At 46.6% G+C, this 25,472-nt stretch overlaps 1 protein-coding gene across 6 annotated transcripts in view; it reads left to right on the forward strand.

The window, feature by feature from the left end:
* Positions 1-25,472, forward strand: part of dtnba (dystrobrevin, beta a) — a 461,468-nt gene that overhangs the window by 421,943 nt on the left and 14,053 nt on the right. For 3 of the 6 annotated variants that reach the window (XM_078541481.1, XM_078541476.1, XM_078541480.1), the window contains 2 exons: positions 898-987; positions 22,251-22,307. In XM_078541481.1, coding sequence (XP_078397607.1) covers positions 898-987; positions 22,251-22,307 — 147 coding nt within the window. Of the gene's footprint in view, positions 1-897; positions 988-22,247; positions 22,308-25,472 lie in introns of all 6 variants that reach the window. The other 3 variants (XM_078541478.1, XM_078541477.1, XM_078541482.1) reach the window with 2 other exon arrangements.

A 25,472-nucleotide genomic window follows, 5' to 3' on the forward strand; every position in this document is an offset into this window, starting at 1 on the left:
CGATTTAGAAGAGAAGCCGGGTGTGGATTTGGGACAGGAGGGGGGAATGTAGGTAGAGCACAATACAAGAAAATGATCAGAGATGACTTTATGACTGGTAGTAACAATAGGGGTAGTGAGGCCACATGAGAAGATCAGATCAAGGTTATAGAGCAATGCAGTGGAAGTGTATTTATGTTGTGAGTATAACAAAAAGAGCTGGGGCTGTAGTTGTTGTAGGTCAGGGATTTCAGAACTGCTCCTTTGGTTTGGTTTGACTTTTAGACACAAGGGGCTGGATTTGCCTCCAGGGTGTGACACTCACTGCAAGACACATCATTAGAGGATAGCAACACCTGCAGATGGTGAGGCGGAGGGAATGACTGCCAATCCGTGTTATTTATATTTTACAGAAAACATGGTCTCCAGAGGCAGACCCTCCAGGGGTTAGGCATAAGGTCGCAATGCCCATTGCTGGGTTCTATCCTTTTGAAAATGGCTTTAGCAGGCTTTTTTACAGCTGCCCCAGCATCTACTGCCACTCGATGATAGCTGAGGTTAGTGGTATTGAGGCAAGAGGCAGGGAAATCGGCTGGCTTCCCAGACCAAACTCCCCAATCATGTTCATGCCATGTGGCCGTCAGTGTTTCAGTGACTAAGTTCATTGGGGGATGGGGGGAGGGAAGAAGATTACCGGCAGCGCTTTCATCAGCGTGAATTCAGGGAGTGGTCCCCCCACCCCATTTTCTCTATTGTTTTCTCCCACTACACCATCCCATCTTGGGAAATCCAACCCAAAGTCTTCAGGTAATATCCTGCAGAAACTCTGAAGGTAATCTCCGACTGCGCAGAAAGTCCTATTAGTGATGTAGGTTGTACACCAGCCTGAACCTGCAGATCTTTTTTCATTTTGTACAGGAGCCCGCAGAAACCTCCGAAATGATTTGCTGGTGGCAGCTGACTCCATTACAAACACAATGTCCTCGTTGGTCAAGGAGCTCCATTCAGGTAGGAGCATAGGTTGAAACTGACCATGGAACCTGGGCTAATTCTCCAGCTAACTTGAAGAGTTAACTAAATGCTAAATGCTACGTTTGTGGACTTTATCTTCAGTTGAATTAGTATTTTTTTTTTGAAAAATGAAAAGTCGATTGCAGATTGTGATCCCCCCCCCACCCCCCTCAATGCAAGTCTCTAAATTGTTGAGGAACATTGATGTGTCTCCCTACTCCGCTGGTAGGGGAAATAGATGTTTAGCCATTCCTTGTAATGAAACACAGCTGTTTAATCTTCCAACCTGTCAACACAGATGGATACCCACACTAAACCACTTGGAATCAGATTCCTCTCACAAAACACATGTTTAAAAACAAAGCTCCCAACACATGACAGGATATACCCAGCGGCTGCACACATAAAGGTACATCCTTACTGTCTATACTTAGCTATGAACTCTTGTTCTAAAAGGATATGGCACTCTGACAGTCGTCTCAATTAAGCCAAATTAAGATATTAGGGAATGAATTCAAACTGGCCCCAGCACTTCTTGAAAATATTAAGCAGCTGGAGATAAACTTGCAACAATATAGCAACAAAATGGGTTTACAAATTTAGCTTGGCACTATCTATTCTAGAACTAATACCATGCTAGCATTCCATTTACAGGCTGTCTAACACAGATTTGCTTTGAGTCTGATTTTGCACATGAAGTAAACTGATCTACTAGCCTATAATACTAGCCTATCGTACTTGCTTTGCAAAGCCATGAAGCATACCTTGTTGTTATCTTGCTATTGCGTAAATAGCACTGATTGCCTAAGCTCAATGAAACCCTCCATGAAGTATTCTTCCATTGAGAGATGCTTTTGCTGCCAACTTCTCTACAGGCTTTTAGGGTAAACCACACTTGCAATGTTTGAGTTTGTTGTATAAGTATACGTGTTGCATATGAAACCATATCATCAAAACAGTACAAACACATTTGCACTGTTAGGGCAGCAGGAAAACCATTTTTGTCATTTAAGTAGAATCCTTTCTTGGAGTAACAATGGCCTGGACGGCACTCGCTGCCGATTCTCGAAGAAAGCTGCTCAGAAAGATCTAGCGGCTCTGTGCTGTCAATTTCCCCTGTTATTGCATCAATTTTATTCTGCCAGTATCTAAAGGGGATCTTGGGCATCCAAGAACAGTGAAGCCTTCAAACAGGTTGAGCAACCAATCAGATTGAAGAAATCTCACAGATGAAAAAGCAGGAAGTGAAGAGCGCAGATTATCATTACCATATCACGATAGGTGAAATAAACATTGGGACATGCTAACGAGAAGGTGAAATAGAATAAACTTCAAGAAAAATTGAGATAAACATTATATTTTATTGTTTTAAAAATCTATGGAATTTTCATCATGGAATGGAGGGAATGACACTCCAGATTTCAATGCCAGAAAGTAACATGACTTTAGTCGAATGTTAAAAACTGAATTGTACCATATTCAGCTAGGCTTAACTTTTTAATGGTTTTAATGAGAATTGTGCACAAAAATTTGAAGTTGAAGTCAAACCACTGATTTTCTATTGATTGTAACTGCAGTGGCATATCCTGTGAAGGAACATCGTATTACTGACAGCAATCTCTGCTTTTAACAGCGCATGTTGGAACCCCAGATGTTGCTGTCAATTTTACAGAGTAATGACGGCGAAAGCTGACAATTTGACCAACATTGCAACTGCATATTTGAGGCTATTAGCTCCAGCCCCATTAGCGGTCAGTTAGGGTGGCGTAGTGGTATTGTCGCTAGACTAGTAATCCAATGCCCTGGGGATCCTGTTCGAACACGGCAAATGGCGGAATTTGAATTGAATTAAAAGTCTAATGGTGACCATGAAACAACCATTGTCGATTGTTGTGAAAACACATCTGGTTCACTAATGCCCTTTAGGGAAGGAAACCTGCCATCCTTACCAGGTCTGGCCGACATGTGACTCCAGACCCACAGCAATGTGGTAGACTCTTAAATTACCTCTAGACTAGGGTAATTAGGGATGCGCTATAGCCAGCGATGCCCAGATCCCATGAATGAATTTAAAAAAAATACCCATTTTGCATTGCCTCGGAAAATATTGGATCATTACCTTTCAGCGCCTCACTGGACCACTCTGATCAACTTCATCAACCTTCATGCACCACTGTAATTGAGATACATTGTCCCTTCTTGTAAAGGATAATAGATACTAAATAAACATGATTCAAGATGTCCACAGCATTTGTGATAATCAAGTACAGTGTCTCCCTCAATTCATCTCCAAAGGATTGCTCCTGCATGTCCCACTCCTACCTGTTGTAATAGTCTGTGCCTATCCCATAATGGTTTCTCCACATGGTCATTTCTAGACATTTCAAGGATTCATACTTCAGCTGTCTCAGCTCTCCACTTTGGGACTTTCTCTCTGTCCCTTCTGCTTTAAAAGCCAGCATGAAATTGTTTGCTTTAACAAAGTTGTCAGTCAGCTCTCCTCACCCTGCCACAGAGGTCAAGCACCAGACTCTTTACTTTTAGTGAAACAATTTTCGACTGTGTGTCAAAGACTTTGTTACTGTTGCTATTGTAACGTCCGATTCCAGTGAATTTCAATGGACTCTCTCGAGGTGTTTTGATGAGAAATACTTAAAAGCACTCCAAGTTAATAAATTATGGCAGTGATGTTGCCAAGTTTTATTTTCAGATATTCTCCCCAATGATGGCCTTTGTCTGTATTTTAATGTGTACTGAAATTATTGATAAGCGTGATCATTCGTAACAATGTTGGAATCCATGTCTCGGTTAAAATTCAGATTCCAGCCTCTAGAATGAAAGCAAAAATTTGATGGCAATTACAAATAAATCTGGCATCCAGACTATGCCAGTCTCTCAGCTGAAGGAGGAAGTGGCAATGGGAAACAGCTGTGCAGAAAAATAAAAAATTCGGAAATTAATTGGACTTCCTCTTGTTAGCCTATGAGTTTATTTTAGAAAAGAACATACTGGGAACCAAAGCGCAGCCACCCACATGCCCCAATAACCTTTCCCTGCATCTTATTTTGCCTTCCTGGCTATGTGTGCACTGCAGACATTGAATTGCCATGTCAGTGTCAAGAACGCATTATGACCAGACCTGACAAAGCAACTCGCTATCATTACAATAATAGACCCTTTTTGAAAATTGGCACATTGGAAAATTGAATACTCATCTACAAACACTGAAATGTCATCTGACAGATATCAACAGATTCGAGGTGTTCAACGGGTTTCCTGAAACTTCGTATTGTGGCTTGACATCCATATCCATAAATCTAGGCAGGTGTCAGTTTAAGGCAGCAGTGGTATCAAATTGCCAATAATCCGCATTGTGTGTCAGTTTTAGAGGTCAATGCTTCTGCATGACAAAAAATGTTATGGTCCAGTTACGATATGAAAGCATCAAGGGTTTCACATCATTGGCACAAAAACTGCAGTGTAACTAAACATTAAAATCTCTAATCTGATGATAAATTCTAGCAAGTGGTATGAGATTCAGAAGCTACCTGCTAGAGTTTCACACTGCACTACTTTTTCATCTACTGCAATATAATTGCAACCAGTGTGGAACCACCTTCGTAGTTTCTCCAGGAAGGTTAATTTTTTGCATTAGCAACGAATTGACTAAGTGAAAAAGGTAACCAGCGTTTGAACACGCGATCAGAGTTCAGTGGAGACATGTTTACTTGCATGTGTAAAATCCTGCTTTGCCTCAATAAAAATAGCAAAGTCTACAATAAAACAGTGTGCTGTTTGAAAACAGGTGTTAGTGCCAAACCAGCAACTGGATCATTTGTTTCAAAAATATTCATTTTTTTAATACTAGTCTAAAACTAGCAGTTCTATGGCACTGTCTTCAAATTATTTTTAAAGAATATTTTCCTTCGTGTTTTTTAAAAAGTTTGTTCAGTTAATGAAAGTGACGACTATAAGCGAATCATACTGTAATTTAACATTGTACTGCATATACACATATATTTGGGGAGGCAGTGTCTTGTAAAGATGTTCGTCAAATCCTTTTATTTTGGTTTGGAAATGGAAGGGGAAATCTCAAAAGCCTCATATCAGCTCAATCATGATGACATGTCATGTCTGTAACTTGCTCTTGTGTTCCAACATGATTGATGTGATGCTGTTGCTCATTTGATAACACTTGAAGTGTAATACTCCCAATATTTGTTACCTTCGTACGAGCTGAAATGAATTAGTCATTCAGTAAGTTTGTCATGCTGTGAAGGTGATGTTTCAATCATGCTAATTAAGCACCATTTACATCTGCATCCAGAGTGACCCCATTTAAACTCGCTCTGAATGTTGTTTGCATTAAAGATCGAGCCGCTCTATTGCTCCTTGAAGCGGACCCGGTCTAAATGCTCTTAGCAGCTGATTCCATTTCTGTCCAGCTTCAATTTCCAAAAATATATCCTGTATGAATAGAGTGACATCAGGTTGCTAGGCAATTTCAAAGCCTTTCAGGATATATGTTTGACGGCCTTATTAGCTAGCTGTTTATATTTACTCGGCTGTAAACCCAAAGCGAGATGAAAGCCTCTTGGGAGTAGCATGTTTTCTTGTTGTTTTGCATCCAGCTGATGTTTGGCCTTTGAAACTGTTTATCTTCTAGTTTCTACGCAGAATTAAGAATTATAAAAACCCACTTCGTCATGCAGCAAGTCTGACAGCTTCTTAACTTAAAAGTATCCTTGACTTTTTTTATTTATTCATGGGGTGTGGAAATCACTGGTAAGGCCAGCATTTATTGATCAACCGCAATTGCCCTGGAGAAGGTGGTGGTTTGCTGGACTTTTTCAGAGGGGATTTAAGAGTCAACCACATTGCTGTCGGTCTAGAGTCATAGATATATATATATAGGTCCAGGTAAGGGAGGCAGATTTACTTTCCCAAAGATCTAGAGTGAACCAGATTTTTTTTAACGACAATTCAGTAGTTACATGGGGCAGAATTTTCCCGCGGGCGTGTGGGGGCGGGACCCGCACGCCAACGCATAAAACGACACACAGCGGCGTTGGGCGAGTGTCCTGATGTCACCGTGCGCCATCGCGATATTTCATTGGGCAGGCGTGCGATGATATCTGATGCGCGCCCGCCATTAATTAACGGGCCACTTAAGGCCCTTGAGGCGCCAATTGATGACGATTTTTCGGTGCCCGTGCGATCTCCGGGTCGTCGCACGGGCGCAACGGGCAGGCGGGTAGGACATATTTGTATAAACCTCATCCACGGGTGGGATAAGAGGGCTCAGTGGGGTCGAGAGTGTGGCACAGTCAAATATTGATTTCTCAAACTTACTGATACTTGCCTGTGTGATCTGCAATACTTCAAAACGCACACCAGCTGCTTGGTCTGGACTCACAACCTTCAGGTCAGCACTCTGCAGTGAGGAATTGACTTTCGGGCTGCAGGTTTCAGGAAACCTTCCCATAGCCTGGGAATGGGAGCTGAACTCTCCACTAGAGACGCCTCCTCTGAGGAGGAAGGGAGGGCTAGAAGGAGGAGGAGGCCAGGAGTGCACATTCAGCCTCCAGGGGAGCTACCTTTGGGAGGAGAGGCGCAGGCAAAAGGGGTGCAGGGCCAAGAGGTAGTCCAAGGCGGAAGGGGCCGCAGAAGACGCCACTATCCTGCTGCCAGGGTTTACAGGTGGTGAAGCAGTTACCTCAGTATGTCAGAGGTGCAGTGCCAAAGGAGACTCCATCTCTCAAGGGAGACAGTCAGCTATATCTGTCAGATGATTGGCCCTGAGATCCCCTCTAACTGTGTGGGTGGACACCCAATGCCAGTGGCTCTGAAGGTCACAGCTGCCCTCAACTTCTATGCCTCTGTCACCTTCCAGGGCTCGGTGGGTGATCTTTGCGGTGTCTCCCAATCAGCTGTCCACACTTGTGTCAAGCAGGTTACAGACGCTCTGTTCAGATGGTCATTGACCTTCATCCACTACCACTGGGACCAGGCAAGCCAGACACAGCGAGCCAGAGGCTTCGCGGCCATTGCTGGCTTCCCCCGTGTCCAGGGTGCTATAGACTGTACACATGTGGCCATCAAGGCGCCAGCAGGTGAGCCCGGTGCCTTCGTCAACAGGAAGGGCTTCCACTCCATGAACGTGCAGATAGTGTGTGATCACAGGATGCTGGTTCTACAAGTCTGTGCAAGGTACCCAGGCAGCTCCCACGACGCCTACATCCTCAGACACTCCCAGGTGCCGGGTCTCTTCAGTGCTCCAGCCCGGCTGGATGGATGGCTGCTGGGTGACAAGGGCTATCCCCTCAGAAGGTGGCTCATGACGCCTATCCGCCATCCAAGAACAGAAGCTGAGCAGCGGTACAATAGGAGCCACGGCACCACAAGGGCTGTGGTGGAGAGAACCATCGGTCTTCTCAAGATGCGCTTCCGATGCCTGGACCGTTCAGTGAGCGCACTCCAGTACCCCCCAGATCGTGTCTCAGTGACAGTGGTTGCATGCTGCGCTCTGCACCATCTTGCGCTGGAAAGGGGGGACGCAGTGGACGATGAAGACATCGACGCAGTGGCTGTGACTGCACACGCTGAGTCCAGCAGTGAGTCCGAGGATGAGCACGCACAGGGGAATGCTGAGGGGGTAGATGCTGATCCAGGCATACTCCAGGGAGGCAGGGATACCTGGGAGGCTTTAATCCAAGGAACCTTCGTATGGACCTCCAGGACAAGCCTGGGCTGCAGGCTCAATACTCGATACCTGAGTGCAAAATCTGCCTGGATAGGAATATTAACTAAGGGCCTTTTTAATAAAGCTGAATGTTCCACAAATCACTCATAACATTATTGGAAACCATCCACCTGCAGAAGAAAAGAGGCACCCTCACCCTGAGCATGTGCCTAGTCTCCCGCAGTCCTTCGACTGCTGGCACCATGGGCATTCTCTGTCTCTGCCAGCTCCTCCAGCGACTGTGAAGTGCCCTCACCGCTGTGCCCCGGGACACTAGCCGATGATCTAATTCCCACCGAGGTGCTAGTATCTGCGCCGGTGCCTGCCTGGCAGAGATGGTGTGACGCTGGTGAGTCCGAGACGTCAGGTCCCTCAGGCGCGGACCCGATCGGGTGCGGTGATCAGGCCTGCACCCACTCCCGCTCTGCCCGCCCACCAGCCACAAAATCCTGCCCCTGAGACCATAACTGAGACTAGGTTTTTATTCCAGATTTATTTAGTTAATTGAATTGAAATTTCCCAGTTGCCATGGTGGGAACTCTGGATCATTAGGTCACTAGGGGAGACAGTGGCGTAGTGGTCATGTCACTGGTCTCGTAATCCAGAGCCAAGGCTAATGCTCTGGGGACATGGGTTCAGCCAACCAGTCCATCCCAATCTTTATACTCTACTCAAGCCTCCTCCCATCTTTCCACATCTAAATCTACGATTGTAACCATCTATTCCCCTCACCCTCATATGCTTGTTTAGCTTCTCCTCAAATGCATCATCCTATCGGCTTCAACTACTTGCACCAGCCTGAGAAAAGAAGCTCTGGAAGTAGAAAAGCGGAGAGGTGTGATTGGCCATAATGGCTTGTGTGGAGAGAAGGGAAGGAGGTGATTTGTGGAGGATAACTGAGAGGCTTTAGTGTAAGAGGGCAATAGGTTGAGTGTGAGTGTTCATATGCAGACATGAGGAGGTGCCTGCAGAGAGAGGAATGAGTCGAACTGCAAGGTGCATAGAGCTGAAGAGTGCTGTGCAGGAGAATGCTGGGAAAGCCAGATTGTGGGGCTTGGCGCCTGAAAGTGTCAAGCCTCTCTTGTTTCCTGCCCTCTTGAGGTTATTAATCCTTTTGGCCCAGGTCGGAGGGACTATGCTGCTGCTGCTGATTTGCTTCAGCCACTTCCCCCCCATGCCTGCTTGGTTGGAGAGGTTTCCCCTTCCTCCTGTCCTTGGGCGCGCTCATCTCACTGCCGCCCCTCAGATCCTGCAGCCGGACCTCCAGAGGGAGAGAGCTGAGGCGCAGCCTTCTCAGAATCCTCCGCACGATTTCTGCAGCCTCAGAAATACAAGTGCTGGTGAGCTTTTCTTAACCCTTCGCAGTGACCCATTTAATTGGAAATTCTTCCTCGAACAGAATGGATGTGTCATCCCACACCCACCTCTCCCCACCGCCCAATTCCACAGACAGCAGGCCAGGAAATAAAACACCGATTGTAGTTCTATGGAAGCAGAAATATTCTAAGCTGCTTAAAAATAAACCACAGAATTTTTATCTTAATGGAAAAACATAATAGTGCACAAATATAAAATTTGTTTTCCAAGGCCAGAGAGATTCTTCAGCCGTGGTTGTGACTTAGTATGACATTAACAATGGCCTACTAAGTCACCTCGACAAGACATAGATTTTTCAGGTAGTTTTAACAGCCGTATTGCAGTATAAGCGTGATGTCCTCATCAGTTCAGTCATTTCTAGACGATCGCTGTCTGCTGGGAATCTAACAGTTGCCTCCGAGGAGGAGCAGGAAATCACGAGAGAGCAATGCCTGAGTTTACGCATTTAAATGCGTGTGCGCACACACCGGAAGTTGTCATTAGTTTCCCGTTTGTAGTGATGGCAAATGCTGACCATTTTTCCCATCGTTACAGCTGCAAAATCTGGGCCTGTGGGTGGAATCATCCCATATTTACACTACGTGCGGTAGCAGGCGGGTAAGTTTTACCCGCTGGCCGCAATGGCTGGCGTCTCACGCCCGTATCGTCCCCTACCCGCCGCACAAATTACGCATTCCCGGGAAACACGCAGTTTCAGTGGTGGGCGGGCTCTCGCTTGCCCGTCACGCCGTCACCCCGCAGCTACATCACGCCGGGCACCACGTTTAAAGTACAGCCGCACGCACACCTCTTCATGTTTCCAGCCCAGGACCGCCGCCATTAAGACGTGGCACCGAAAGGCAAGGAGACTGCAGTCCCCAAGTTTAGTAATGTGTCCCTCAAACACCTTTTGGACGCTATTGAGGCCCGCTGTGATGTCCTCTATCCCTGCTCTGACCGCAGGAGGGGAAGCAACAATTCCACTCTGGCTTGGTAGACGATGGCAGTGGTGACCTGTGCCAATGCTGCACAGAAGAGGTTGGCCATCCAATGCAGATAGAGGATGAATGACCTCATCCATGCTGCCAGGGTAAGGCACTATCTCATCACTCTAACCTCACACACTCAAGCCCATCACGCATTCACTGGTACCTCACTCACCAGTTCAAGGGACATCACCACTCACTCTCTCACACATACCCTCGCATCTTCTTCTAGCCTCATCTGCTCTGGAGTCTGCCTCCTCAGCCCTCAACATCTTGAGGCCACTTGCATAGATCAACTTGTGCCCAGCACAAACACTGGGATATCCTCCTTCCCCAGTGCAGCCCACAACCTGCAGCCTCTTCACTTGCCTGAGGCCACTTCTCCCCCTTCCCCCAAGCAAGCCCTAGCCCTGCAGCTGTACAAAGCCATCCCCGCCTTCTGGCTGGTCTGGTAGGTAGAGAACTGCCCTTGAGCCCCCCTAAAAGTGATGTGGTGCTGTCTGCGCAGCCTGGTGCTGATGACTGCAAGTGTTGCCCAAAGCAAGATAGGCAAACAAACCTCGAATTCCCAAGCGAAGTGCAGCTCACCAGGTGCACATCGCTTATGTGCTGTTGTGAAACACTTTGGCATCCTTTAACTCTTTGAAGAAACTGCCTGGAGTGTTAAAAATTATTGCTTGCTATTTCACCTTGTTAGTTGACATAAACCTTAGGGCTACCATTACTGGATTAGTGCTGCATGACTGATTTCACAACAGTCTGTTATCACAGTAGGGGGTCTCCTTTTTCACAGTTTGATCGACAGCTCCAAGTGGATATGGACTCTATGAAGCGGGACTATGAATTCCAATTCTTATTTTTATAAGGAATTATGCAGTTGAATAAACTGTTTGTAGTTATAAGGGATAATCTAGTTGATGAAATGTAAACGTAATGAATGAGTTTTTTTTGTGATTGAGAGTATTTTTTTTCAAAAAAGTAGTCTTCAGAAGACACTTGGAACATTATTTTATTTAATCTCAGCATGGATCCTGAGGGCTGCCCATGGTTGATGCTTGGTGAGTTGGCATGGTAGATGTAAGAGCAAAGAGTGATGGGTGGAGGGAATGTGTTGGCACTAAGTTGACATTAGGGCTGTAAAGGGTCATGGGGGTGGGCTTCGCGGGGAATAGGTTGGTCTGGAGGATACCCGGGTGGGCAAAGGGGCCTACGTTGGCATGGAGAGTATGAGGGCATTGGGGTATGGGTAGAAGTTATAGGTTGGCATTGGAGGGTATGAAGGGCCGTGGGGGATTGGGCAGAGGGACATAGGTTGGCATGGATGGGACATAGAGAGTGTGAGGGCTGTTTTATGTTTTTCTGTTTTTTTTTTAAACTTTGACACATTGCCAATGCACAATTGGCAGGTCCTTCCACCAAGCCAGCCTCCATTCTCGGCAGCCTTCACACTTCTTAAAATTCATTTATGGGAAGCAGGTGTCGATGGCCAGGCCAGCATTTGTTGCCCATCCCTTGAGAAGGTGGTGGTGAGCTGCCTTCTTGAACCGCTGCTGTCCATGTGATGTAGGTACACCTACAGTGCTGTTAGGGAGGGAGCTCAAGGATTTTCACCCAGCAAGAGTGAAAGAACGACGATGTATTTCCAAATCAGGATGGTGAGTGGGGTGGAGGGGAACTTCCAGGTGGTGGTGTTCCCATGTGTCTGCTGCCCTTGTCCTTCCAGATGGTAGTGGTCGTGGGTTTGGAAGGTGCTGTCTGTGGAAGCTTGGTAAGTTTCTGCAGCGCATCTTGTAGATGGTACACACTGCTGCCACTGTGCATCGGTGGTGGAGGGAGTGAATGTTTGTGGAAGGCGGGGGGACAATCATGTGGGCTGCTTTGTACTGGATGGTGTCAAGCTTCTTGAGTGTTGTTGGAGCTGCACTCACCCAGGCAAGTGGAGAGTATTCCATCACACTCCTGACTTGTGCCTTGTAGATGATGGTCAGACCTTGGACAGTCAGGAGGTGAGTCACTCACCACAGGATTCCTAGCCTCTGACCTGCTCCTGTAGCCACAGTATTTATATGGCTGGTCCAGTTCAATTTCTGGTCAATGGTAATCCCAGGATGTTGATAGTGGGGGATTCAGTGATGGTAATGCCATTGAATGTCAAGGGGCGATGGTTAGATTCTCTTTTGTTGGAGATGGTCATTGCCTGGCACTTGTGTGGCATGACTGTTAATTGTCACTTGTCAGCCCAAGCCTGGATATTGTCCAGGTCTTGCTGCATCTGCACACGGACTGCTTCAGTATCTGAGGAGTCGCAAATGGTGCTGAACATTGTGCAATCATCAGTGAACATCCCCACTTCTAACCTTATGATGGAAGGAAGGTCATTGATGAAGCAACTGAAGATGGTTGGGCCGAGGACACTACCCTGAGGAAAGTGATGTCCTGGAGCTGAGATGATTGACCTTCAACAACCACAACCATCTTCCTTTGTGCTAGGTATGACTCCAACCAGCGGAGAGTTTTCCCACCTGATTTCTACTGACTCCAGTTTTGCTAGGGCTCCTTGATGCCACACTCGGTCAAATGCTGCCTTGATGTCAAGGGCAGCCACTCTCACCTCACCTCTGGAGTTCTGGGGTCCCGGGTCCACCTGGCCCGACTTCTAATATGTAGCCCGTCACCTAGGAACAAAAATCTGACATTTGAACGTATGTTTTTTGAAGTCAGGTTGGTGGAGCTGGGGAATCCTCCTGAACCTGCACATCCGATGCACGGACGAAAATCTAGGCCTGAGAGTTACTTTCAACAGGCATATATATATGGAACTGTTTTCTAGTTCGATTGAGTGACAGCGGTTAGCTCCTCAGTGATTTTCAAAAAAAAACCTTTCAAAACGTTTCGAAACCTTTCGAAAAGTTACCAGCTTAATTTTTGGAACCTCCTCAAGGTCCTGCAAGTCAGAGCAATTAGTGGAAACTCCCAGTGCTGATTAACTCATCTGGGACGTGGCCAGTTTTGTGGGTGGGCCCTGCATCTCGTGCACTGTTTTTAAAAACCAGCACAAAAAGATTGTAGAAACTCAAGTTGCTGTCATCGAAATTTGTGCTTAAAAGTCCGGCGATCGTTTGCACTGCGTGCGCTGATGTCTGAGGAACTGCACCGAGGGGACCATCACCATCGAGCCGAAACGCCGGGCCAATACATTCACCTCACTCTGCTCCCGTGAGAAACTCAATATTTTCGGCTATCGAGCTGTAAGTCTGGTGAATTTTAATTGTTCGTTCCCCCTAATTAACAATTTTATGCTAAAATTCTTCATTGGCTTTCCATCCATCCATAACCACTAATTGTTGAAAAGGTACTAGATTTGATGAGTGACTTCCTTTCAACAAAATCTGGCTTACCTCAAGCAGACTGGAGTTGTGCCAATTGAGGCAGCTCACTAATTTGTTTTTTGTTTCCTTTTGTTCTGTGATTTTTTGTTGTTGTTGTATTTCCCCCATTCCTCTTAAGTCGTTGCCTTTCCTTTTCTGTTTACTTAAGCCCTTTCCTATTTTCTATTTATATTTGCTTTTGTACTCCTCCTCCTTTACCATTCCTGTGTTCTTTGACTTTAATTTTCTTGTTGGCTTTGCTTTGTCAATAGCTCTTAATTTAATTGGCTCTGCCCGTGATTTCCCCGTGATTTCTACTCCTTTTCGCTCTAACCTGACACACGGGCGTCTTTTTCTGCTTCTCTTCCAAGTTATCGTCACTCTGGAGTGTTGCGGGTAACTTGGTAGCTCTGAAATGATACAGTGGCCGATGCACTCCCAGCGTGACTTGGCATTGGATTTTATATATTAAAGAGAACTTTTGAGAATGGATTAAAGAGTTCATACCTGTCGCTAAGCCCAGCACTCGGTTTCAGCCAGGTGGAATATTGAGTTACAAGCAAAAATGTGTTTTTTTTTTTAGCTGATTCTCTTGCACCTAATGGGACACATGTTGTTGCAGATTCTGCTGGCATCGCACTGAGTAACTGACCCAGATTGATTGGGAAGGTTCCAGCTCAAATCTCCCAATCTATAATGAGTTCATTGATCTCAGCCTGAGTGCTTCTGGTGGTGCTCTGTACTTGTCTTCGTTGCCCCAGTTTAAGGAGGGAGTTGTTCCCTGTCCGGGTGGCAGTCCAGTGATTCCAACCTGAAGCACAGATATCTGAATGCTGAGTGAGGACGGCATTGGACCATGCTGTGATGCCCCTGTGGGCAAATAGCTCACCAATACTTAAGGCTCAAGCTTGGATAATGGCTGCACTGGCACCAATAATAATGCACTTGGCACCCATGTGATTGTACCCCAAAAGGAGTTCGACGAAGATGATTGGCAAGAGGAAAACAAAAAAAATAAATAACACGTTACACGGTCACCAAATCAGCTTGTTCACCTGACGTACCACGGCCAGTATTTTCTATTTGGCGTGCAGGGGCGGGCCCCGCACGCCGACGCGTAACATGACGCACGGTAATGTCGGGCGTGCATCCCAACGTCACCACACGTCATTCCGATCTTTCATTTGGCGGGCGTGCACTGGAGTCGACTGCACGCCCGCCAAACTGTCAAAGGCCTGTTAAGGCCATTTACAACCCATTAATCCTATTGAGAAAGCTGCCTGACCAACCCAGGCGGCCTTCACATTTTTCATGAAATCTCATTCACGGGCGGGGGATGAGGTTTCATGAAGGTTTTATTAAATTAATGAATATTTTTCACACGATTCATAAACACTGTCACATGCGGGGACAGGTCTAAATAATTTTATTCTTTCTTTATTTGAAACTTTCATTTTCAACTTAATCTCCCTGAGGCAGCTCCGTGCCTCAGAGAGATTTCTGCGCTCTTTCGCGGGCACAGGCCCCAACTCCCTCTCCTCCCCCCCCCCCCGCCCACACAGGGAGTGCTGAGCGCTACCTCAATTGGCCCGCCCACATGAAATGGCGGCGCGCAGCTGATCGACCAGCCCGCCCAACGGGGAGAAAATTCTCCCCCATATGTTATATTGGGCAGGTCCAGTCTGCGTTGTACTCAATCGTTTTTTTTTTCTTTCAAGGGATGCGAGTATCACTGGCAAGGCCAGCATTTATTGCCTATCCCAAACTGCCCTCGAGAGATGGCGGTGAGCTGCCTTTTTCAACCGCTGCAGTCCATCAGATGCTGGTATATCCACAGTGCTGTTAGGAAGGGAATTGCCGGATTTTGACCCAGCAACAGTAAAGGAACGGCGATATATTTTCAAGTCAGGATGGCGAGTTCCTTGGAGGGGAACTTGCAGGTGGTGGCGTTTCCATGCATCTGCTGCCCTTGTCCTTTGAGGTAGCAGAGGTTGTGGTTTGGGGAGTGCTGTCGAAGGATGCTTGGTGAGTCACTGCAGCGCATCTTGTAGATGGTGCACTGATCTGATTGTCAATTCAGCCTTAAGGATTTCCATATGTAGAATGTAGAGAAAATTGAAAATAACTTTACATTTTGGGATATTTTTCTCGTTCACATTCGATGCACTTCACACTCGGGATGTGCCTCACTGTTCAAGGATGGGAGAAATTCTATTCTCTTGCTACTGACTCCCTGGCCATTGCCTGAGTCTGAAGCAGACTTCTAGTCATCTTCGCGGTCTAATTGACCCTGAGATGAGCTTTCGACTCTTATCAGCTCCGTCACCAAGACTGTCTACTTCCAGCTCTGTAACATCGCTCGTCTGCATCCTTGTCTCAGCTCATCTGCTGCTGAAACCATCATCCATGCCTTTAGATTTGACTATTTGCCGGCTCTCCTGGCTGACCTCCTATCTTCCATAAACTTGAGCTCATCTAAAACTCTGCTACCTGTGTCCTAACGCAGTCCCCTTCATTCATCACCCCTGTGCTGGCTAACCTACATTGGCTCCTGGTCCAGCAAGTGCTTCATTTTAAAATTCTCATCCTTGTCCTCAGATCCCTCCATGGCACCATCCTGCCCTGTTTCTGTGACCTCCTCCAGTCCAAGAACTCAAGCTCCTGGCGCTCCCCCAATTCTGGTTTCTTGCACATCCCAGATTGGAAAACCATTAGGGTTAGGGTTAGGTTTCAGCTGTCTAGGCCCTAAAATCAGGAATATCTGCCCTAACCCTCTCTATCTTTCCTCATCAAAGAAACTCCTTAAAACTTACTTCTTTGACTAAGCTTTTAGCCACCGTGGGCAGAATCTTCTGTTCGGCGAGCGGGGGCGGGCCCCACACTCTGACGTGTGGTGAAGTCGGGCGTGCGTCCTGATATCACCGTGCGTCATTCCAATATTTAGTTCGGCAGGTGCGCAGCCGAACTGTCCAAAGGCCTGTTAAGGCCGTTAATAAACTCGTTAAAGTAATTGTCAGGGCCGCCCATCCAACCTTAAGGTTGGCGGGGGGGCAGGTGAAGAGCCCAGGCAGCCTTCACATTTTTCATGAAACCTCATCCTGCCTGTGGATGAGGTTTTATAAATTAAAGAAAATTTTTAATGAAAATTCATAAACATGTCTGGGCTCATGTAGCACTGTCACATAAGGGGACATGCCTGAATAATCCTTTAAAAACATTTTTTTCCAACATTAACGCTGAAGTTAATCTCCCCTGAGGCAGCTCCATGCCTCAGGGAGGTTTCTACGCTCTTTAGCACACAGGCTCCGATTCTCCTGCCCACACAGGTTGGGCGCTGCCGGGTATGCGTCACGCTGGGCGGGCCTTAATTGGCCCGCCCACGTAAAATGGCGGCGCGCAGCCAATCACAGGCAGCGATCTGCTCCACACCTGCTCCCGACTGGACTGCCCAATGGGAAGAAAATTCTCCCCCATGTCTCCCTATGTAGTTCAATGCCAACTGTTGATGGATAGTGCCTATGTGAAGCACTACGAGGCATTTTACTACATTAGAGGGACGATATAAATGCAAGTACTTGTTATTGTTGGAAGAGAGGGTGAATTGGGAGCTACATTTCACATGGAAGGGCATATAGCCCAAGGATGAACTGCTTTCCTATTAAAACAACAGAAGCGCTATAACTACATTAAACTCTCTTCAATTTAACCATTTTATAGCAAAGTGAGGCCATGCGAAGGATATAGTCTGATAGCACTTGAACCTTGGTGGATGAACCATCTAATTTCTTCTTAAACTCCCTAGAGGATGGTTATAGTTTGGGCTATCTATTGCACTTTTGATTGGTGTTCGTGACATAAAAGTCGTTTCCATAAGCAGGCAGAGTCTCCTGTGAACCCAGACGTGCATTCTTTGTAGTGAATGGCACAGCTTGTCAATAAATGAATAATTATCCCTTAATTATGTTGTTGTGCACTGGAAATCATTAAATGTCTTGTTTTCAAAAAAATGGCAAATGCTGCACCGTCAGAGCACTGTACAGAGACTAAAAATAGTAGTCTGATTTGTTTTGCAAGTAAAATAATATGTTGAAGCTGCAAGGCAGCAAGATACTGATACCACAGTTCATAAAAGCAATGAAGCTAGAATCAGTTCAGATGAGTTAAAAATAATCACAAAGGATGCTCAGCAGATCAATCAGCGTCTGTGCAGAGAACTAACAAAGTTGACATTTTGGGTCTGCGCCTTTTGTCAAAATTTTTACGATTGCAATTCCTTTCTCAACATGTATTTCTCACACAGCTTGAAAATTGACAGGACTTTTGGATCAAACATCCTTTCATGATGTTTGGATCTCCAATTAAACTTGAAGATGTGAAAGTTTTCTCTGGACAAAGAGTTAAAAGCCTTTGAAGCTGGATCTGTTGATCATCCTTGATTAATGAAATAATATTGTGCATCCTATTCATGTGCAGATGCTCACATATTTCCCCTATCTGTTCATGTTTTGGCTGTACATTAGCACCAAGAATAAAACTGCTGTATATTAACTGATTTACAGAACAACACCTTGTCTGCAGCGTCCAAGTTTCGGGCTCCATTTTGAAATTTGATAAGTTTTCATTTTCCCTCTTGCTGTTATAAAACAGCGCAAAATGAAATCCAGAAATGCCTGTTTTTCACAGAATTAAAACTCTGTTTTAATCATAAGGCCAAAGATCTTTTCTGATATCCCTCTTATCACTGGCAGTAAATGGTGATCTGTGTTTAAATATACATATACATGGCCCTGCTTTCTATAATTAGAGAGCAGTACAAGGTAAGCGTGCTAAATCTACACTATACGCTTGCAATACTCCAGAAATAGTACCAGTATTAGCACTTCAAAAATATATATATATATATATATATTGAAAAACCCAATGAAGGGTTAGGGCCCTTGTAGCAGGATGCAGCCAAGAAATATAAGAATCAAACCTACAATCTTCTAATCCATTGTCAGACACGCTATGCACTGTGCCATTGGCATTGTGACAAGTGAAACTGTGCCATTGTATGTGTGAAATCTGGCAGTAATGACTGTGTTGAAAATAGGGCAACAATTATGTTCGAATACATGTTTTGCATTACTAAAGAAAATTATTAAATAGTTGCTATCCTTGATAAATAGTAAATCACACACACAGACATATAAGGAAAAAAAGTAGTGATGCAGCAGTGTGACTGTTGTCAGTCAATATTAAAATGTTGTATGACATAATTGTGCACTAGCCTGTGTTTCTTTGCAGATTAATGTTTTCCTTATTTCTGAAGTGGCAGCTGAGCCAAATTAGGGAAGAGAAACTAGCAGCTTTAATCAGAAGCAGATTTTGGTTTGGAGACTTGAGGTACCCAGTCATTTTTTTTTTATATATCTAATACTACATGGCTTTTCCTACCTGGCCAGTGCCCAAGAAATAAATTTATTTGCATGTGTAGAAAATGAGCGATTTAATCAAGGAATTATTTGAAGGAGACTAAAATAATCTAGGCTGTATAAATCTGTTCCAGCATATTTTCCATTCTGCTCTGCGCTTTATCTAACTCTTAAGGTATCTGTGTCAAAAACTGAAGCATTTCGTATAGGTTATGTCATTGTTTTGGCTTCGTACTCGCGTTGCAGTAAATAATGATTAGAAATACGCATCACTCACAATAAAAAAAGCTGAAGCCTGTTTAAATCTACCTGTCGCAGGATTATTCATCTTTCTGAACCAGGGCAGTTTTTTCCCTGCGGGCTCCGGGAACCCAATGTCAGGATCAAATGGGAGTCAGAAGCCTGCACTATGCGGGAAGCAGTCGGCCGGCTGGGATTGTCACTGAATTAGCCAATTAGTGGCTGGACGTTGGGCCTGCCATGAAGGGCATTCTAAGCCGGAGGACCAGTAGGAGGCCTTCCTTCCAGCACTGAGGGCACAGAAGCTTGCCTTTCCAAGCAAGAAAGAGAGAGATCGCCTCAAGATGAGGGTGTCCTCTCCCCAGCCATCGGTATCTGAGGAATCGCAAATGGTGCAATCACCAGCAACATCCACACTCCTGACCTTATGATGGAGGGAATGCCATTGATGAAACAGGTGAAGATAGTTGGGCCTTGGACACTGCCCTGAGGAACTCCTGCAGCGATGTCCTGGGACTGAGATGATTGGCCTTCAAAAATCCACAACCTTTGTGATAGGTATGACTCCAACCAGTGGAGAGTTTTCCACTTGACCCCCATTGACACCAGTTTTGCTAGGGCTCCTTGATGCCACACTCGGTCGAATGCTGCTTTCATGTCAAGGGCAGTCACTCTCATCTCACCTCTGGAGTTCAGCTCTTTGTCCATGTTTGCACCAAGGCTGTAATGAGGTCAGGAGCTTAGTAGCCCTGGCAGAATCCAAACTGAACATCAATGAGCAAGTTACTGTTGAGTAAGTGCTCTTGATAGCACTGTCGTTGACACCTTCCATCACTTTGCTGATGATCGAGAGTAAACTGATGGGGTGGTAACTGACCAGGTTGCATTATTCTTGCTTTTTGTGGAGAGGACATACCTGGGCAGGACTGCAGAGCATAGACCTGATCCATTGGTTGTGGGATTGCTTAGCTCTGTCTATCCCATGCTGCTTCTGCTGTTTAGCATGCAAGGAGTCCTGCGTTGTAGCTTCACCAGGTTGACACCACATTTTTGGGTATGCCTGGTGCTGCTCCTGGCATGCCCTCCTGCACTCTTCATTGAACCAGGATTGGTCCCCCGGCTTGATGGTAATGGTAGAGTGGAGGATATGCCAGGAGGTTACAGATTGTGGTTGTATACAATTCTGCTGCTGGTGGTGGCCCGCAGTGCCTCATGGATACCCAGTTTGGAGTTGTTCTCTGTTCGAAATCTATCCCGTTTAGCACGGTGGTAGTGCCACACAACACGATGGAGGGTATCCTCAGTGTGAAGTCGGGACTTCGTCTTCACAAGGGCTTTGTGGTGGTCACTCCTGCCAATACTGTCATGGACAGATGCATCTGCGACAGGTAGATCGGTGAGAACTATGTCAAGTAGATTTTTCTCTCTCGTTGTTTACCTCACCATCTGCCACAGACCCAGTCTAGCAGCTATGTCCTTTAGGTCTCGGCCAGCTCGGTCAGCAGTGGTGTTCCTGAGCCACTCTTGGTGATGGACATTGAAGTCCCAACCTAGAGTCCATTCTGTGCCCTTACCACTCCCAGTGCTTCTTCCAAGTTGTGTTCAAAATAGAGGAGGACTGATTCATCAGCTGAGTTGGGGGGTGTGGGGGATGCAATAGGTGGTAATCGGCAGGAGGTCTCTTTGCCCATGTTTGCCCTAATGCTGGAAGACTTCATGGGGTTCGGCGTCAACGTTGAGGACACCCAGAGCAAGTCCCTCCTAACTGTATACCACAGTGCTGCCACCTTCGCTGGGTCTGTCCCACCAGCAGGACAGGACATACCCAGGGATGTGATGGAGGAGTTTGGGACATTGTCTGGAACGTAAGATTCTGAGTCTGGCTAGGCTGTTGCTTGATTAGTCTATGCGATAGCACTCCCAATTTTGGCACAGGCCCCCAGATGTTAGTAAGGAGGACTGCAGGGTCGACAGGGCTCGATGTGCAGTTGTCGTTTCTGGTGTTTAGGTCAATGTCAGTTGATCCATCCAGTTTCTTTCCTATTGACTTTTCTATATTGGCTTGATACAACTGAGTGGCTTGCTAGGCCATTTCAGAGGCCTTTAAAAGTCGACCACATTGCTGTGAGTCTGGAGTCACATGTAGGCCAGACCAGGTAAGGACAGCAGAGGATTTCCTTCACTAGAGGACATTAGACGACTTGAGGACATCTACCCAGATGGATTTTTACAGCAATCGACAATGGTTTCATGCTCACCATTACTGAGATGAGCATTTAAATTCCAGATTTATGAAATTAATTTAAATTTCGCAAGCTGTCATGGTGGGATTTGAACCCGTGCCCCCCAGAGAATTAGCCTAGGACCCTGGATTGCTAATCTGTGTCATTACCACCCCTCCACCTCTTGTAATAGTTGCACTGTTCCTGAAATTGGTGTTGGCCAAAATCCAAGTTTTAATTGCTTCAGCTCTCTCTCCCCCACCGTCGCACCATTCCTCCAAAAAGCAGAGTATCCAACCCAACCGACACTGGAATTTTTATTATTCAAACTTTGCATGCTTGTCAACGCAATAACTAAACTGCGTTACATTAGACTCGTCAGAGTAAGTTATGAAAAGTGGGATAAACCTCCCTCTTTGGGATGAATGCTTCTTGTTGTTACTGTTTGTGGTGCAATATCCAAACTAGATTAATTCATACTGTGCACACTCAGCGTTGCTATAGAAACACTATGTGGATTGTTGGCCAAGTTCTAACACATACTGTAAACCTTTCAGTACTACATGACATAGTGGGAAATATCCTCGGTTCCTTAGGTGTAGCGCAATAGTAAATGCACTTGTTTCAAAACATTGTTACAACTGAGCTCCACCTACCACAGAAGAGGAAACTTTCTCCCCTGCTCCACAAACTGTTGCTGAATCAACGTTGAGAAATGCTTAACTTTAGCTTAAAAACTTTGCCAATTTTAATGGTTTTATTAAACAACTTAAAAGTATCTCAGCGCAGAACCTATTTGAAGAAATAGACGGATTGTTGCCCTGCCTTTGATCACTTGGCTCCCTGTTCAATATGACTGGGCAGGGCTGTTTTCACTGTATAGGCAACTTGCGCAAAGCACTGTCATTTACCGGGCCTATTTCTTTCAGCAGACGAAGGATGTGAGGATGAGGAAGAAGCAGACAAACTGCAGAACGGAAAAGAAAGGAGTAAGTGCATTTAAACTTATGGAATTGGTCTGTGCTTGAGGCTTTTGCATGAATAATTGTTTTTAAAATGTTTTATTAGCTTGGTGTTATGTGGAAACGTTGACAATCAATAAATGAAACCAGTCTGCACTAACGAGCAGGCACCGGCAGGGGAAAGATGAATAATGCCTAACCATATCTGGGGTTGCTTGGTTGAAGCCAAGAGAAATTATCAGCACAGAAAGAGGCCATCCAGCCAATCTCAGCTGTGCCAACTCTTTGCTGGAGCATAAATGCAAAAGGCAAATGCCGAAGTGTCTGTACCCATCTTCAATCAGAAGTACTGAGTTGGATCATCCTCCTGAGGTCCCCGTATCATATGAATGAATGAAAAAATAACCAAATTAATCCTACTACTTTGTTTCATTCCCATAATATGATGGGCGGAATTTTCCATGCCCACTGGCGTCAGGTGTGGTCGGTGGCAATATGGCGAGAAGGCCAAAATTGGTTTCGCAACGTCATGACACCAGTTTGCGATCATCCGCTCAGCCCATCGATGGCGGGCTGCGTTTCTGTCATCGGACATCGGGAACCTCGTTGTAATACATCTGCCTAGCACTATAAGGCCAGCCCATGGGAATCATTCCCCCCAAAGCCGGATCGTCCGCCCACATTGGTGTGATTGCACACTTGGTGGGCTGCACTTTGAGGGGAACTCGGAGGTGAGTACACAGTAACGCTGTGGAGGCACATTGGGGGGTGGTGGTGCGTAAGGGCTGCCCAGCAGTTGAAGATAATGTACAAGCGCGTGCTGGATGTGGGGGAGGTAAGTGGCCATGCATTAGGGAAACCTTGTATAAAATGACCATTCCTCTGCAGCCGAGACAGTTCAGGCGCAGCCACATTGACATGCGTGGAGTCGGGGGTCTAGCTTATCTGCCCCCTCAAGCAACAAAATGCAAAATGGCATGAAATTGCCAGGAAGTGCACCAGAGCTTTTCACCCCTCGGGCACAGTATGCAAAGTCATGAGCATTTTAGTGGACTGCAGAATAGTTGGACGACTGGGCACGTTGTACAATCTCCTTGCTAAAGCTGGTCATGGAGCAGTCACTGGTGGAGGTGTCACAGCCCCTTTGCAATGTCATCATCCCGGTTTGGACCAGTCTCCCCCATGGTTCAAGCTATCAGTGCAGCCTTGCAGTGCGGGTTAGGAGAATGCCTGTGCCTGAGCTGAGAGCACAGCATGCAGTCCAGTGGACAAAACTGCTGCCAATCGATCAGGTGGAGTGGGGCGGAGGTGGTTGAGGTGTCGGGCAGCACATTGAACTCCAGCCATGCAAGTGTTGGCCAGCACTGTCGGGATACGTTAAGGGGCCTTCAGATTTAACCAGAAGAGTTCTTGGTATACCCAAGCTAACCCACGCGTCTCTCTCTTTCATCCTGCAGCAGGAGTAGTTCAGGAGCATGGAGCCTGGTGAACTAGCTGTTTGGCTTGTGGCGTACAGAGAGCAGAGAGCGATGGAGGCACCTGACTGCGCAGAGGGAGGAGCAGCACCCTCAGGAAGAAGGGGTGGCTGGGGCACGCGCACACGCTGCTGAAAACCACAGCGAGCTGTGGTTGGTCGGCGCCCAGGTAGACCCAGGGTCTATAGACACCGTCTTTCATTCCTGCAAATGACCAACAACCAGTGTCTCCAAAGACTGCACATGTCTGGGGAACTGGTCAGTCACAATTGCCACTTACTGCAGGACTTGATGCCAAGGGGACATGGAGGGTATCCACTGCCAGTGGCTGTGAAAGTGACTGTGGTGCTCAATTTCTTCACCAGTGGCTCCTTTTAGGGCTCCATAGGTGATCTCTGTGGGATATCACAATCCACCACCCACAAGTGCATCCATGAGGTCACGGATGCCATCTTCACGAGGGCACAAAACTTTGTCCATTTTGCCCAGGACCAGGAGGGCCAGGATCCAAGAGTGATTGGATTTGCCCAGATTGCTGGTTTCCCACAGGTGCAGGGTACGATCGACTGCACTCACGTGGTGCTCAGCTCAGATCTCCATTGCAACACGGGGTCAATTATGTCAACCACAAGGGCTTCCCCTTGCTGAATGTGCAGCTGGTGTGCGACCACCACAAACGCATCCTGCAGGTCTGCGCACAGTTTCCAGGGACTGTCCATGACCCCTACATTCTCAGTCGGTCACAGATCCCTGAATTCCAGGGTCCACAGAAGCTCTAGGGTTGGCTCCTCGGGAACAAGGGCTACCCGCCGAGGCCATGGCTGATGACACCCATGCGGTGGCCTCAGACTGCAGCAGAGTGAAGGTGTAACGAGGCTCCTGCTGCAACTCACAACTTGGTGGAGCAAACCATCAGGATGCTGAAAATGAGGTTCCGGTGCCTGGACCGGTCTGGTGGAGCCCTGCAATACAGTCCGCAGAGGGTGTCACACATCATCGTCACCTGCCGTGCCCTTTACAACCTGGCGCTGCAACGGGGAGAGGAGCTGGCTGAGGAGGAGGTGCAGGAGCTGCAGGTCTCTTCTGATGAGAAGGATGTCGACAGTGCTGAGGGTGAGGAGGTCCTCGACAACGATGATGACAGCAATGAGGCCCTCGCAGGTGCACTCGGGAGGCCTACATAGTTGTTAGATTTGTGGAGGATGATGACAACATGCAGTGAGGTGTCCCCGAAGATCGTCACATCGCAGTTGTGAACATTTGACTCTCCAGTTTTACGGCAAGGCCAATAGCCTCTGTGAGAATGCTCCTGTCATGGAGATGCAGGGGAGGCCCTAATAGTCGCTCAATCGTAGCAGGATGATGATGACATCCAGTGAGAACACTCCATAGACCTTCACACAGCCTCTGAGAATGTCTGACTTCTGTCTGGCCGAGGACAGCTCGCTTGCGCTCTGTGATCAGGGTCATATCACAGAGACGCAGCCATGAAACTTTAAAAACATCTGATCCGTTGTCTACCTTCAGCACCTGAGTCCTTCAGGAGCACAGCATCACTGGTCACAGATGCTGAAGAGATGGGGCCAGCCCCACCTTAAAGGTGTTGAGAGCCCACAGAGAGAATGAGGGAACTCTGTGACGAGCCATAGGCAGGGAGACATTCTTGGGAGTTTATTGACAATAGTGAACATTATGTACAAGTGATTCGGGGCCATGT

This window comes from Cetorhinus maximus, chromosome 5, assembly GCF_964194155.1.
Source record: "Cetorhinus maximus chromosome 5, sCetMax3.hap1.1, whole genome shotgun sequence".
Classification (NCBI taxonomy): domain Eukaryota; kingdom Metazoa; phylum Chordata; class Chondrichthyes; order Lamniformes; family Cetorhinidae; genus Cetorhinus; species Cetorhinus maximus.